Source organism: Dendrobates tinctorius, unplaced genomic scaffold, assembly GCF_039654945.1.
Source record: "Dendrobates tinctorius isolate UK_male_01 unplaced genomic scaffold, ASM3965494v1 ptg000270l, whole genome shotgun sequence".
NCBI lineage: Eukaryota > Metazoa > Chordata > Amphibia > Anura > Dendrobatidae > Dendrobates > Dendrobates tinctorius.
The window spans coordinates 11058110-11075656 of NW_027361937.1; the positions used below are offsets into that span (position 1 = coordinate 11058110).

Here is a 17547-nt window from a genome sequence, read left to right on the forward strand (position 1 = left end):
CAGTCAGCAACAGATCATAAAAGAGGGTTGTCTCGAGGGCTGTGGAGTCTGTGCTCATTTTGGTGGAGTTGGAATAAAATGGACCGACTCCTAAAATATATAATAAATTGGGTACAGTAGTTCAATGCAGAATGTGCTGAATATTTTCTCATAGGAATTTGGGAAAGTTATGAAATGTCCAATAAATGGCTGTTCTATTCCTGATCTAAGGCTACATTTACACACAGCATTTTTCCTGCGTTTTTTGAGGATACGTTTTCCAGCTGCAAAAGCAGATCAGCTTTTTAAAAAACTGCATCACCTGAAAGGTTTTTGAGCTCATAGATAATGTTTTCAATAGCAAAAGCAGATTAGAAATCTGCTCTATCTATCCATATCATATCTTATATGTACCAAAAACAATGAAAGTCGGGTAGCACACAGACTAACTTTTTTTTTTTTTTTTTTTTTTTAGCACCAGTCAGGTACATCTCATAGCTGCCCAAAAGGATGCCCAGTAACACATCAACATCAATTGATAGTTGGAATAAATAGACTGCATTCATCACATCTTTTTAAGGTGCAGGCTTTATTTTCAAGTGTAGGGGTGTGTAGTATGAGGTTCTGCAGCAGCTGAGGTGTGCAGCATGAGGTTCTGCGGAACAGTATGAGGCTCTGCCCCCCTAGGTTTGATCCTGGCTACACCCATGGCGTAAATGTAGCCTGAGGACCTTGGCTTTGTCTTAGCGGAGATAAGTCAGTGTTATAATGTATATATATATATATATATATATATATATATATGTAATATTAATTACACACACACACTAGCTGAAGAGCCCGGCGCTGCCCGGGCATAGTAACTAACTGTGGTTAGTTATAGCAAATTATATTTATCCTCCATCCCATAGTCCCGTGCCCATATACCCATCATACATATCCACAATCCCATAGGCCCGTGCCCATATACCCATCATACATATCCTCCATCCCATAGTCGAGTGCCCATATACCCATCACACATCCTCCATCCCATAGTCCCATGCCCATATACCGAACACACATCCTCCATCCCATAGTCCCATGCCCATATACCCATATCTATTCGCCATCCCATAGTCGAGTGCCCATATACCCATCACACATCCTTCATCTCATAGTCCCATGCCCATATACCCATCATACATATCCTCCATCCCATAGTCCCGTGCCCATACACCCATCATACATATCCGCCATTCCATAGTCCTGTGCCCATATACCAGTCATACATATCCTCCATCCCATAGTCCAGTGCCCATATACCCATCACACATCCTCCATCCCATAGTCCCATGCCCATATACCCGTCATACATATTCTCCATCCCATAGTCCAGTGCCCATATACCCATCACACATCCTCCATCCCATAGTCAACCATTTTGACATCATAATGAGTGGCGGGGCTTGCAACCTATGATGACATCAGCGTCGCCATGGCAACCATTATGACATCATAATGAGGGGCGGGGCTTGATACACACACACACTTTTTCCCCATTATATAGATAGGGGCAAAATTGTTTGGCGAATTGGAACGCGCAGGGTTAAAATTTCGCCTCACAACATAGGCTAGGACGCTCTCGGGGTCGAGACGTGTGACTGTGCCAAATTTTGTGGCTGTAGCTGCGACGGTGCGGATGCCAATCCCGGACATACACACCTACATACATACACACACTTGAGCTTTATATACTATATACAATATATATACACACATATACACACACACACACACACACACACACACACACACAGTACAGATCAAAAGTTTGGACACACCTCATTCAAAGAGTTTTCTTTATTTTCATGACTATGAAAATTGTAGATTCACTCTGAAGGCATCAAAACCGTGAATTAACACATGTGGAATTATACAATTAACAAAAAAGTGTGAAACAACTGAAAATACTGTATGTTTTATATTCTAGGTTCTTCAAAATAGCCACCTTTTGCTTTGATTACTGCTTTGCACACTCTTGGCATTCTGTTGATGAGCTTCAAGAGGTAGTCACCGGAAATGGTTTTCACTTCACAGGTGGGCCCTGTCAGGTTTAATAAGTGGGATTTCTTGCCTTATAAATGGGGTTGGGACCATTAGTTGTGTTGTGTAGAAGTCTGGTGGATACAAAGCTGATAGTCCTACTGAATAGACTGTTAGAATTTGTATTATGGCAAGAAAAAAGGCAGCTAAGTAAAGAAAAATGAGTGGCCATCATTACTTTAAGAAATGAAGGTCAGTCAGTCCAAAAAATTGGGAAAACTTTGAAAGTGTCCAAGTGCAGTGGCAAAAACCATCAAGCGCTACAAAGAAACGGGCTCACATGAGGGCCACCCCAGGAAAGGAAGACCAAGAGTCACCTCTGCTGCGGAGGATGAGTTCATCCGTGTCACTAGCCTCAGAAATTGCAGGTTAACAGCAGCTCAGATTACAGACCAGGTCAGTGCCACACAGAGTTCTAGCAGCAGACACATCTCTACAACAACTGTTAAGAGGAGACTTTGTGCAGCAGGCCTTCATGGTAAAATAGCTGCTAGGAAACCACTGCTAAGGACAGGCAACAAGCAGAAGAGACTTGTTTGGGTTAAAGAACACAAGGAATGGACATTAGACCAGTGGAAATCTGTGCTTTGGTCTGATGAGTCCAAATTTGAGATCTTTGGTTCCAACCACCATGTCTTTGTGCGACGCAGAAAAGGTGAACGGATGGACTCTACATGCCTGGTTCCCACCGTGAAGCATGGAGGAGGTGTGATGGTGTGGGGGTGCTTTGTTGGTGACACTGTTGGGGATTTATTCAAAATTGAAGGCATACTGAACCAGCATGGCTACCACAGCATCTTGCAGCGGCATGCTATTCCATCTGGTTTGCGTTTAGTTGGACCATCATTTATTTTTCAACAGGACAATGACCCCCAACACACCTCCAGGCTGTGTAAGGGCTATTTGACCAAGAAGGAGAGTGATGGGGTGCTACGCCAGATGACCTGGCCTCCACAGTCACCAGACCTGAACCCAATTGATATGGTTTGGGGTGAGCTGGACCGCAGAGTGAAGGCAAAAGGGCCAACAAGTGCTAAGCATCTCTGGGAACTCTTTCAAGACTGTTGGAAGACCATATTCCGGTGACTACCTCTTGAAGCTCATCAAGAGAATGCCAAGAGTGTGCAAAGCAGTAATCAAAGCAAACGGTGGCTACTTTGAAGAACCTAGAATATAAGACATATTTTCAGTTGTTTCTCACTTTTTTGTTAATTATATAATTCCACATGTGTTAATTCATAGTTTTGATGCCTTCAGAGTGAATCTACAATTTTCATAGTCATGAAAATAAAGAAAACTCTTTGAATGAGAACGTGTGTCCAAACCTTTGGTCTGTACTGTATATATGTAATCAATATTATATAGTGTATTACATATTTACAATTTATTCGTTTTTTTGTGTTCTAAAGTTGTATTCCAATAAATATATATTATGTGCTATCTAAATATCTTGATTATTGTATCATAAAAATGATTTAATGTCTGATGTTCACATCTACAATAAATTTTTCACTTAAATATAAGCAATATATGTGGGAGTCGGAGTCGTGGAGTCGGAGTCGTGTAAGGGAAATTGAGGAGTCAGAGTCGCAGGTTTGGCTTACCGACTCCACAGCCCTGATTGTCTCAACTGAATACATTGTTAAAATTGCAAAGTGCTTGTATAAAATAAGCAATTTTGCAGTTTATAATGTATTAAAAAATTCCTGAGGTTGTTTTTTTAGTTCTATAGTATGTAGCTCATTGCCTGGGTAACCAGCCAACTCTGCAGTCTATTACAGGTGGCCAGTCTCCTAGGCAAGGTGCACAGTGATTACAAGCGCTCATCTGAAAGTGGGCAGCTAGCTTTAGTGTCACTGCGCTTCTCTGAAGCCACTGCCAGCAGCACTGGAGAGCACGCAGTTCAGAATAACAGCTCACTGGGTTAAACTGTTAATTTTCAGGAGCACAGTGTCACCCAGCAAGCAGGAAACTGGGGAGGAAGGAGAGCAGTGGGTTCCAGAAGATTGATTTTGAGAAAACCTATAACTTTAAAGGCGAAAAAAGTAGTGAAAGGTGTTTGCCCGCTTATCCAGGGAAGAGAAATGATTATCAGATCAAAATCCATATGGAAGGTTATTAGACTGATGATCCTTTATGCTAAAATTATTAGTCAATGGCAGGCAACTCATTCATTTTTATACAGGGTGGGCCATTTATATGGATACACCTAAATAAAATGGGAATGGTTGGCGATATCAACTTCCTGTTTGTGGCACATTAGTATATGGGAGGGGGGAAACGTATGTGCCACAAACAGGAAGTTGATATCACCAACCATTCCCATTTTATTTAGGTGTATCCATATAAATGGCCCACCCTGTACTGTATATGACAATCATTAATTGGAGCAATAGGCACTCTGTGTGTGCCATCATATTGGGCAGCTATACAGTAACATATTAAGGAGCAATGATCATTGGGGAGAATCCCTATGTAATACACAATCCAATAGATTTCAGGTTTTTTTACTGTTGGATTCATAAGTAGTTTAATAAAAAATATCATATGACAGAAGGTGTAACAGTTGTATGAATGAGCTTTTTTGCTACAGAATATTTTTGTCTTCCTTTCTACTTTATAGCGATCTGCAGTACTCTGGGGGTCTATAATATATTGTGTTTAGAGAAATTTTACACACAGCTCTACAGCTTATGTCTGGCTTTATGAATCTGCTCCTTTTTATGAATAATACAGAAGATTTTAAATAGAGATCTGTAATGTGTCATTCCATGGATGTGCGCTGCCACGCTTCCTATAAATCTAGGGCGTGATATGCTGCTGAAGAGTAGGCTCTGTTCCCCCACCCTTAAATTTATTTTCTCATTACTGAACACTCTCCTAATTAGGTGTAAAATGTCTTATTGAGCCCGGCTGCCACTATTACTAGAGTGGGTAAGTATAACCGCACAATCCCAGACACAATTTATTCCATTTGACAGCCATGGAGAATTTAACATCACGCCGCGCTGGGACTCTGCTCCATTGCCGCCTCTGGCGATTGAGGGATTTAAATATAAATTTTGGCAACTGTAGGTTTCACAAACCTAATCCAGACAAAATTAGGTTATTGCTGGGCAGAAAATGCCAACGCATGGAAATGACAAAAGCCTTGGGGACCACTAAGTGGGGATTAGCCTCATTGGAGGGAAGACTGTCCATGTGTAAGACTGATAAATATAAAGGATTTGTGTTTTGACTAAAACACAATAAATCAATTGAAATGATGGAAATGCTTGTACACCAAGATAGGTTTAGCATGTAGCCAACACCAAAAAATCTTAAATCGCAAAATGAAGCAAATTTCTGTTGTTGTACATAAGGTGTATCAATGCATCCATCCATACTCACTATAATTACCTGTGCCCTGCAGTCCTACATTATCTTATAAACAGAGGATAGATGGAAGGGGGCGCAACCGTAAGGTCAGACCATGCCAAATTACAGAGGGTCACAAAGGAGGCTATAGCTTGGGAACCCTATGTGAAGAACCAGAATGGATCTTGCATTATAATGCAGGCCATTTACTTGAATTACCATAACGTAATACTACATGTTCCTTGCGGTGGTTTTTTCAGAGAAGACATCCCTTTAAAAGATAAAAGGACAGTTCTATCAGGAAGGCACCCATTTTTGGTAAGAGATTTCCTGATAATAGATCTCAAAATTTTCAATTAAATTTTTTTCTTATTAAATTAACAAGAAAGGAGCACCTTTCTTAATTTAATTTATGACTCATACTACACAACCTTGAGGCTGTATGGCTGGATTTATGGTTGGTCATGTCTTAGTCATAGCGGTATAGCCCTCCTGTACGCTATGTTTCTATAGAACATCTGTGACATCTGCTCATCGCTGAGACTCATGGAACACGGCATCAGGAGATACATTAGCGATGTTAAGAACAGAGTACAAATAGTACAATTCAGACAGGTTTAACACAAATAAAATGGGTTGTCTTCTGTTCTGTCAAGTTGCTGAAAATACAACCACTTGACAGTCTGGGAGAGCTTGGAATTAACTTGATTGCAATTACAGATCTTGCCAGAATTGTCAACCAACATTTCCCATAATCAGAGGGAATGTGGTACTACAATATACATTAAGAAAAAAAGTCAAACAAGGAACAGAAATCCGGATGTGAAAAATTTATATATCTACTAGCTGAAGAGCCCGGCGTTGCCTGGGCATAGTAACCAACTGTGGTTAGTTATAACAAATTATAATGATTATATTGCACATAAAAACATTTCACATCATATATTCAACACAACAGATTTGCAACACAAATTAACTAAACGATTACCCAAGTATTGATAGTATTTTATTTTCAACTCATTCAAGAGCTTCTTGATAAACATTTTTGGTTTTTCCTTTCGGTGCAAAGATGAACAGATTTTTGGCAGTTTCAACTCTTGAACAGATCACGTAAAGTTGACCATGAGAAAAGCATGGAGATTGCAAATCAATCCCTACTACTTTCAAGGACTGTCCCTGAGCATTGTTAATGGACATTGCAAATAGCAGTTGAACTGGAAACTGGAGGCATTTAAAATCAAAAAACAAATCAGATGGAATGAGTGGAATTCTTGGAATGAAAATGTCCTCTCCTTTGGCACATCCAGTTTCTAAGCTGTGTATCTAACCCTATCCTGTGTGATAATGTCTGCTGAGCTGTGTACCTAATCCTCTCCTGTGTGATACTTTCTGCTGAGCTGTGTATCTAATCCTATCGTATGTTACTGACTGCTCAGCCGTGTATCTAATCCTGCTGTGCATCTAATCCTATCCTGTGTGATACTGACTGCTGAGCAGTGCATCTAATCCTATCCTGTGTGATACTGACTGCTGAGCAGTGTATCTAATCCTATCCTGTGTGATACTGACTGCTGAGCAGTGTATCTAATCCTATCCTGTGTGATACTGACTGCTGAGCAGTGTATCTAATCCTATCCTGTGTGATACTGACTGCTGAGCAGTGTATCTAATCCTATCTTGTGTGATCCAGGTTTTATTCGACATCACTCAATCGTGCAAAAATAATGCGCTTCATAGGTGTATGAGCAACTACAAACTGGTTATACACTTTCCATAGCGATCAGCGTTTCCTCTCAACTTACACATAAGCATGAACTCTTGGGCCAAGGTAAGCTAGTCAAGCTTCTGCCAGACAATGTTTGGCAGAATCAATCACCCTCCACCATCATTGTATGGTCAGCAAACCCCCATAGACAATATACAATTATGTATTATATATTATTTATTTTATATATTAGATTGTCTATAATATATATAATTATATCAAATGTGCATGGCCCCTTTAAGAATCAACGGTACCGCCAACTATACAAAAAGTTAGCGTGTACCCATCACCAGTCTATGGCTGCCATTTATAAAAAAGGAAACTGAGCAGCCACAAACAGATCATGTTACGAAATATGGCAACATTTACAAAAAAGCTCAGAATTCTCTTAAGAGCCAGGCTGAAGGACCCTAGTTTCTTGTAAAAGTGGGTCTCAAATGCCTGGGTTGTGAGCCCAATATGCAGAGTGGTGTAGCATAGCTGGGAAGGACAGGGTTAAATCCCAGCTCTGCAGTCTTGATTAGGGATACACCTGTAGTGGTTTTGCTAAGAAGCAAAAAGTAGATTCAGTGGGTGGTAGTCTACTGTAGCTGGATGCAGCAGAGGCCAATGTGTTAGCTGGCAAACGTCCTGTCTGCTGGGGAGCAGAGCAGACTGGAGGTGTCTGGGAGCTGGAAAAGCTGAAGAAAGGGAGATAAGCCAGAATGTCTCCGAGACCGTGTGCAGAGAACTGCAAGCATCAGTGGCTGCTATAGACAATAGCTGTTCTGTTTGACCAATCTGGGGCTAGCTCAGCAGTGTATGAGTAGCCAGGGTCGGTTCAGTTTAGTTAGTGCTGACAAGGCTAGGGATTTAGGTTTATGATTTTGGTGCTGTGCAACCTCCGGCGAGCAATATAAAAACTGCACGTGTTTGGGCCAAAACTGTATTGCATGTGTGAATGCTACCTAAGGCCTAATGCCTATACCAGAGCATGCATTCCTACAGTAAGATCCCATAACTTCCATGGGACACCTTACTGTAAAAATGACAGATCTCAAGCTTTCAACTACTCCAGAGCAACAGCATCATTGACTAAGCAGTTACCGATCAGTAACATTATAAGAGCAGTTAATGATCAATAAATGCCTGGTAAATTAGGTGGCAACACTAGTTTAGCTCAAAAACGTGACATTCTGTGATATCATGCAAGATCTCGCTCTTCACAGGGAGGAGGGTTGTAGGATCCCCTTCTGCATGGCAGGTTTCCATGACCTGGAAGTGGGGGCCCGACTTTTGATACAAAAGTTAGAGAGACTATTAAGCATTTTTGTTAATTCAAATTTAGTAATATCATCAGTCTATGGCTTCCTGCTGATCGTTAAACTAAAAAGGGCAGCCACAGACAGGTGATGGGTATTGTTTCATTGCACAATACCAGAATATCCCTTTATATAAATGAGATGCTATGGATCTGTGTCTAGCAAAAGTTAAGAGGGTCTCCTTTCATCTTTTGCGACACAGCAACTCTCTGCTACTACAACAACTATTTTATAACACGGGAAATCAGGAACAACCTCAGATTCACATAAAAGCATGACTGACTATATACGAGTATGTCTAATGATTATTTGTTCCACTTTTATAGTCCTGCAAGTTCATTTTCCAAAACTTCTTTGGTAGAGGGAACAGTGGATTCTGCATTCTTAAAGGGAATCTGTTACCAGTTTTCTGATACCCCATCTGAGAGCAGCATAATGCATACATTTCAGCAATGTGTAACTTACTGCAGTTTTGATAAAAAGCACTGTTATCTGCTATAGATCTGGCAGGTCTCCAATTGCTGATCCCTGTATAACCCGCCCACATCACCGATTCTGCCTATGCACAGTGTGCACAGCTGCCAATCAGTGATCAGTGCAGGTTTATATAGAGCTCATGAAAATGGAAGACCACATGGCGAATTCACTAAACTACAGTAAGCAGCTCTGAAAATAACACAGCTGGAATCGGGGTCTCTGCCCCAACATCATGATGATTTCAGATTAGGTGAAAAAAAAATTTGACGACACATTCCCTTTAAAGATGTACAGTAATTCTTGCCGAGGATGAAGACTGTCCATGAAAACTCCATGTGTAAATGGTAGTATTGTCCTAAAGGTCTTCAAAAGGTGTATGGACATTGTGCTACTGACCCATCGAAAATCCCCATATCCTCTCACCTGTTTTAGTTTACTCTGCAATTCTTTTATTCGCTCCTCTGCTTGCTTACGCTCTTCCTGGAAACGAGTCAACATCTCCTCTTTCTCTTGAGCCCAGTTTTTCTCGTTGACCTGTAGCTGTTTTGTCAGGTCCATGACAGCGCTGTAGGATTCGGCTAGAAGATGCTGGTGATCCTCCCTTTCCCGCTTTAAGGCAGCTTTAATATCAGGAGAGGCTCTGTCTGACCCAAGTTTCCCAGATTCCAGCTTCAACAAATAAAATGATCTTCATTAATTTACAACAAACAAAAAAAAAAAAGTCACGTGCCCATGATTATTTTCAGTATTTTCTAGGTCACCAAATCATAAGCCTCTCTTCCTTTCAAAAACATGGCCGTTGGAGAAAGTTGGACTTGTGTATTATTGTTTGGAGACTTGAGCAATCTTTGGAGAATGCGCATAGTACAGAACGAGCAACAATTACGAAGAGAGGTAAATAAGCTCAGAGGATTAATTGCAATGCTCATAAACTACGGGCTTTTGTGAAGATAATCAGACTTCATACTCCATAAGCATTCCACCAGGTATGACAGAAGCAAAGGTGATGTAGCTGTAGAAAATATGAGCCTTTTCACATCGGCCAATCAATGGTCAAACACTCGTTCCCCTTCATTGGCAATGATCAGTTGAATGAACAAACTGCTCAATAGTCAGCAGATCATTTCTTATGTGGTGTAATAGGATATACAGCTGACAATATACAAATGGTATGGTAGAATAATTGCATTAACGATTGAGAAATAAAAACACTAAAGGATACAAGAATGCATTGATTTGGAAATCTCTTCTAGTCATCTTTTATTTACAGCAGAACATAGAAGACATATTAGAAGGTGAAAGCCATACATTATTCCGCAACACATCTCAAAAATGTTAGAACAGGGCCATGTCTACCACTCAGTAGCATCCCTCTTTTTTCAACAGTCTGTAAACATCTGGAAGGGAGGAGACCAAATAATGGAGATTTGGAAGCGGAAGGATGTTCCATTCTTGACTGATGTAGGATTCTCGCTGATCCATGCTCCTGGGCCTTTGCAGGAGGTTTTGTCTCATAATGCACCAAACAGTTGTTAACCACTTGGAGAACCTCTGACCACATTTGCTTTGGAGAGACTCTGCCTCTCTAACACATCCTTTTTAAGCACATTCATGTGACTTGGTTGAAAATGGACCCTCCAGCTGTTTTTCATTAGTACTACTTCCTTTTAAAGCCTTTGGTTAACTCCGTTACAACTATTTTGAGATGTGTTGCTGTCATCAATTGCTAAATTAGTTTCTTTTGCTTTCATGAAATAGAAAAATGTATGACTTTCATCTTCTGCTGCAAATAAAATATGGCCATAAGATATTTCCAAGTCACTGCATTCTTGTTTTCTTTATATTTTATACAAAATACCAACTTTCTTTGGAACTATAGCAGACGGTTTAGAAATACCCTTAACCCAATGTATCGTTAATTGGTGCTCGCTAGGCTCTTAAGGGATACATAGTCTCTGCTATACTTTGGTATATCTATTTGCAACTGTAGACTGTGCTTTCATTTATAGTGAGTTATTGAGGGAAAATAAAGATATTCTATATAATGTGTGTGTTATTACATATTTGCATTGGGTCCTATAAAAGATACTGTATATACACTGGCATATCAGAATGTGATTACTACTACAAATATGACTGACAGGAGGTCCAGCTGTGTTATGAACAGAACTTTATACATTATCGTAATGATTACAGTAATACATGGTGCTTATCAGGCAAATATTACACCCTTGTTATGGGCACCATACCACTTATTACAATGTTGTACATTATATGTAACTGTATCCAAGACAGACATACAGCTATAGATGAAACTGGATACTGATGAAAGTTTACACAGCTATGGTGTGCAGCTCAGTTCATTCACCCCCATAAAATCCATCATGCACAGAGTCTATCACACTTCATGAATAGCTATCATTTTCCTAATTACTTCTTTTGTAAGGCCATGATCACATTTCCGGCCTCTCCTACTTCTGGAATGACTATCACATTTCCAAACTCTTTCACACAACCATGACAGATCTTTTATCCGTGACTAAAACTTACTGGGGTGCGTGCACTACACATACCAGAATAGTTCAGAACATACAATAACTAACAATGTATTGCCCTTCTACTCACTCAGTGGATTGGGCACTTACTACATAGCTGGCATGTTCCACACATGTATTATTAATATAAGAACCTGCTGCTCTCCTTATAAAACATTCACGTAGATATCCTGAATATTAGCAATAGCAGTACTTGTGCTAAAAGCACTTTAATCAGCGTGCAGAATAATATGGAGACAAAGCCCCTTATTCCAGCGATGCATCACTTACTGGACTGCTTGGTGTAGTTTTTATAAAGTCATTGCTTTATCAGAAGGATATTATCACTAAAGGACTAGTAAATATGCTGTCAGGTAATCCAACCATCACCCCACCACTGATTGGCAGCTGTCTATGAACACTATTTATTGGCAGAAAGTGGCTAATCAGTGATGTGGGCGGGGCTATACAGAGCTCTGCATTCAGAGAGCAGCTAGATCTGCAGCAGATAAACATAATTTTATTAAAAAATAATACAACACAGCACAGTAAGTGACATTGCTGGAACAAAGCAAAAATCTTGTGACATATTACCTTTAAGTGAATGGAGCAGAAATGCAACAACAGACAAATGGCAATAAGAAACTGACACTTCTTTGTATTCTGGGACAACCATTTCAAGATTGAGGTTATGGTTGATGGACTATGAAATCTGCAAAAGTGTCAAGACAACACTACTATACTGTATAATATAATATTACATTACTATATATATATATATATATATATATATATATATATATATATATATATATATATATATATATATATTATTTTTTTTTTTATTTTTTTTTTCCTCTCTCTCTACGTGTAGCAGCCTGAACCTAAAATTTTCAATTCACCAAGGAACATTGGTGTGACATGCACAGTATTAATTTATATATTTGTTCTAGCTAATGAGACAGGCAGTTGCATCTTGAGGGGATGCAGTAGATAAATAAGTCATCAAGTCTTCCCTACAATCGCTGCCAGATGAAAACAGCTGATAATAGGATATAGCTATTCGTTTTTCAGTTTTTTAGAGGAAGCAGTTATCTTAGAATGAGAAGCTGAGGTTTGAAGCACAACCGAAAGTCAGAGATTTTAGGATAGCTGGCAGAGGAACAATACATCAGTAAGGCAGTCAGGAAGCTGTGGTAAAGAGTAACGCCAAAGAGACACGAAGGTGAAGACAGCAGGAGATTTACACAGACAGAAAAGGAAAAGTGTGTTGTGCAAGCCAAAGGAACAGGTTAGGACAAGCACAAGGAAATGCTCCTCAACATCCCAATGTGTGGAGAGGAAGGATGACTAGCAGGAAAGCAGCAACATGTATGAGCACGCTGTGCACACATGTGGCCCAGTGCTGATCATAAGAATTGGGGTAAGGGTAAGCTGACCATGCACCTTTAAATAAACAAACTCAAAAAAACGTAAAAATACAAACTATCCACACAGTAGCGTTATCAGAAACCAACCTTGTGTTCAGTTCTCTCCATCTCCCAGGCTGCCTTTGCTCTAGCAAATTGCTGCTGAAGCTCATTCATTCCTCTTCTCTCTTCCTGCAATTCATTGCACAGGTCTTTCAGGATCTTCTTTACATCAGAAAGGGTTTTCATGGACTCCATGGTCTACAAAAGCAAAATCAGGTCCACTGATCATATAGCCAGCATGTGCAAACTGGCTGTCCTGCCCCATTATGGTGGACCATGATCATCCAGGGTCCTCCTAGTTGTGGTTCTAGCTTTTCTCTCGTACATAAAGATAGGGGTGAAAAATGTCATCATAGTAACATTAATTGCAACCTTTTCCCAGCATAGTGCCAAAATTTATAGCAGTTAATAGGATTAAGGAAATCGTGCACAATGCCTGGGAGGTTGAGTGAACCTTAAGAAGAAAAATATTCAACTCAATGGGTTATGTTTGAGGTAAAAGACAGAAAATACTCCACATTTACCATATTCTGCGGCCATGATTCTCCATCGCAGGATGGGAGATTTAATTCTTCCTCCTCAATCAGCATGTACAGTTCTTTTACACTATTTACCTGAAAGGTGAAAATGATAGAAAAAAAAAAATGAAATAATGAGCCAGCACGTATCAAATAAGGTAATAATGCCAGGGCAATGAGCTCTGTCTTGCACCTTTGCTACCCCTTGTGAAAATGCCACAACAGGGCTGATGTGACGTATGGTAGATGTGACAGCCTGTTGTCTTATAGGACACAGCAGTGTTCATTATAAAGAAACAGTCCCAGACTGACCCATTCATTTAGGTTGTCAAGTTCTGTTCGGCCGTGCAGCATATTTCCCGACTTTAAACCACGGGACGGCAGTAAATGAGTCTGACCACCATGACAAGCCCCATAAGAGACATGTGTTTCCATACTCATTGCCACATTTGTCCCTTAGATTTGATTTGAGCAGAACTGACACATGGGTAAGGTATATACACACTGGTAGAATCACTTCTTGATGCATACGCTAATGCACTCAGACTTCAATAGGCAAAATGTATGCCATACAGTCTGTACAGCATAGCGTAGTAAAGCGACAAGTCAACTACACTTTTCAATACAATGGAAAAATCCCACAAAAAAAATACATTTTTTAAAATAAGCTTATTCAAACAGTTCCATGCATCGGTGTTATATCAATTGTGCACACCAAGAGGATGCACTATCGTGAGCAATAACGGGTTATGCTACTTTTGTAATTGTATTTTTTTTTTTAAAACACACAAGTTGCACTTATTTATATACCGTAAGTGGTGTAGTGGTATGTCCTTTGTCCCCAGTGAGGCGATGGAGAAAAATACTTTCATTCATCATGAAATCACAACACTGGAGCAACTTTTGGCAGAACTCGGATTTGTGCCATTCCTCTATTGCTGTTAGTGCAGTCATGAAAAAGATAAATTTCAGCTCACCTCTTGTAAGTTCGTAAGAACTATTGAAAAGCTCTGAGCGCGGACACGTCTCTGCCAGGACGTATAATGACTCCAAGAAAAGGAAGAAAGGTCCAGCTCCAGAAATTTAAAATCCAGGATTTTTATTGTATCATATTTAAAATACATTCATGGCTGCTTGTGATCAAGTAACGGCAACAAAGTTCACCGCATGGGGATATTCTCCAGGTCTCTGTACGCGTTTCGAGCACAAATGCTCTTAGACTCAGAGTAGCTGTGGAATATCAGCTGAACCACATATAAAACTCTGTCACAGGTGATCTAATCAGAAGTGAACAATTTATACAAAAATAATAAAATCAGAAAAATAAGAAAAAAAAAAAAAAGAAAAAACACAACAACACATTAATACATAACATAATAGAAATAAGTATAAAAATTCAATAGTACAGCATAAATTCCTTTTTTTTTTAAATTTAATCTCAGAGGAACACGTGTATCAAGCATATATATCCAATGTGCCTCTCGGTTCCTTAAAGGTTTTTCTTTGTCTCCACCTCATAAATCTCTTCTAATCCTCTCCGCTGCATGAATCTTCAAACCAGATAAATCCCTGTTATAAACAGAAGTAAAATGCTTTGACAGATAAAAAATATTCCTAGTAGTAGTTTACCCGACATCATATAGGTGTTCACATGTTCTCTCCTTTACTTTACAGATAGTGGATCCTGCATACTTTAAACCACATTTAGTACACTCAGCTATATAAACCACATAGTTTGAGTTACAATTTAAAAACTCTTTGATCTTATATACCTTACTATTAGTGGCTTTAGAGAAAAATATATAAGATACACATGCAAACCTACTACAGGTCTATTGTGGATAATGCATTGGGGTATAACCCTCAAGCATGCTCAGATGACACTCAGTTAGCTGTTAGAGCACAATCAGATGAAGATACACATGCAAAACTTCTGCAGCTCTCTTGTAAATAATACATTGGGGTGTAACCCTCAAGCATGCCCAGATAACACCTAGTTAGCTGTTAAAACACAACCAAAATAATGATACACATGCAAACCTTCTGCAGGTCTATTATAGATAATGCATTGGGGTGTAGCCCTCAAGCATGCTCAGATGACACTTAATTGACTATTAAAGCACAATCGAAATACAGAAACACATGCAAACCTTCTACAGGTCTATTGTGAATAATTAGTTGGGGTATGACCCTCAAGCATGCTCAGATGACAGTTAGTTGTTAGAGCACAATCAATATAAAGATACACATGCAAACCTTCTGCAAGCCTATTGTGGACAGTGCATTGGGGTATAACCCTCAAGCATGCCCAGATGACACTTCGTTAACTGTTAGAGCACAGTCAAAATAAAGATATGCTCTTAGACTCAGAGTAGCTATGGAATATCAGCTAAACCACATATACCACTTAGTCGTAGGTGATCCAATCAGAAATGGACAATTTATACAAAAATAATAATGTCAGAAAAAGGAAGGAATTAAAATAGTCTCCAGAAAGGCATTAACATTAGGAAATAGCCTGTCACCTAGTTTACACCGATCAGAGCAACCTTATAATAACAAAGGTAACTGGTTATCTGTGGCAGGATATCATAAGTGTGGCCAATCACCATGTAAAACCTGCTGTTTTTCTTCTAAAACCTTATCTTTTTCTAATGCCACAAATAGTAAGGTATATAAGATTAAAGAGTTTTTAAATTGTAACTCAAATTACGTGGTTTATATAGCTGAATGCACTAAATGCGGTTTAAAATATGTAGGATCCACAATCCGCAAACTAAAAGAGAGAATACGTGAACATCTATATGATGTCGGGCAAACTACTACTAGGAATGTTTCTAATCTGTCAAAGCACTTTACCTCTGTTCATAACAGGGATTTATCTGGCTTGAAGATTTATGCAGTAGAGAGGATTAGAAGAGATGTACGAGGTGGTGACAGAGAAAAACTTTTAAGGAACCGAGAGGCATATTGGATATATATGCTTGACACACGTGCTCCTTTGGGATTAAATTTAAAAAAGGAATTTATGCTGTACTATTGAGAAGGGGGAGGAAGGGAGGGAAGAGAGGAAGGGAAGAAAAAAAAAAAAAAAGTTTTTTTTTTTTTTTCCCCTTTTTCTGACATTATTATTTTTGTATAAATTGTCCATTTCTGATTGGATCACCTACGACTAAGTGGTATATGTGGTTTAGCTGATATTCCATAGCTACTCTGAGTCTAAGAGCATATCTTTATTTTGACTGTGCTCTAACAGTTAACGAAGTGTCATGTGTCATCTGGGCATGCTTGAGGGTTATACCCCAATGCACTATCCACAATAGACTTGCAGAAGGTTTGCATGTGTATCTTTATCTTGATTGTGCTCTAACAACTAACTAAGTGTCATCTGAGCATGCTTGAGGGTTACACCCCAATGTATTATTTACAAGAGAGCTGCAGAAGTTTTGCATGTGTATCTTCATCTGATTGTGCTCTAACAGCTAACTGAGTGTCATCAGAGCATGCTTGAGGGTTATACCCCAATGCATTATCCACAATAGACCTGTAGTAGGTTTGCATGTGTATCTTATATATTTTTCTCTAATGCCACTAATAGTAAGGTATATAAGATCAAAGAGTTTTTAAATTGTAACTCAAACTATGTGGTTTATATAGCTGAGTGTACTAAATGTGGTTTAAAGTATGCAGGATCCACTATCTGTAAAGTAAAGGAGAGAACATGTGAACACCTATATGATGTCGGGTAAACTACTACTAGGAATATTTTTTATCTGTCAAAGCATTTTACTTCTGTTTATAACAGGGATTTATCTGGTTTGAAGATTATGCAGCGGAGAGGATTAGAAGAGATTTATGTGGTGGAGACAAAGAAAAACCTTTAAGGAACCGAGAGGCACATTGGATATATATGCTTGATACACGTGTTCCTCTGAGATTAAATAAAAAAAAAAAAAAGGAATTTATGCTGTACTATTGAATTTTTATACTTATTTCTATTATGTTATGTATTAATGTGTTCTTGTGTTTTTTCTTTTTTTTTTCCTCTTATTTTTCTGA

General features: G+C 39.1%; 1 protein-coding gene across 3 annotated transcripts in view; it reads right to left on the reverse strand.

The window, feature by feature from the left end:
- The window catches only part of MTCL2 (microtubule crosslinking factor 2), a 125855-nt gene that overhangs the window by 19219 nt on the left and 89089 nt on the right, over positions 1-17547 (reverse strand). For all 3 annotated transcript variants that reach the window (XM_073559435.1, XM_073559436.1, XM_073559434.1), the window contains exons 9-11: positions 13495-13584; positions 13016-13168; positions 9388-9633 (exon numbers count right to left, since the gene is read on the reverse strand). In XM_073559435.1, the coding sequence (XP_073415536.1) occupies positions 9388-9633; positions 13016-13168; positions 13495-13584 (489 nt within the window). The remainder of the gene's footprint in view (positions 1-9387; positions 9634-13015; positions 13169-13494; positions 13585-17547) is intronic.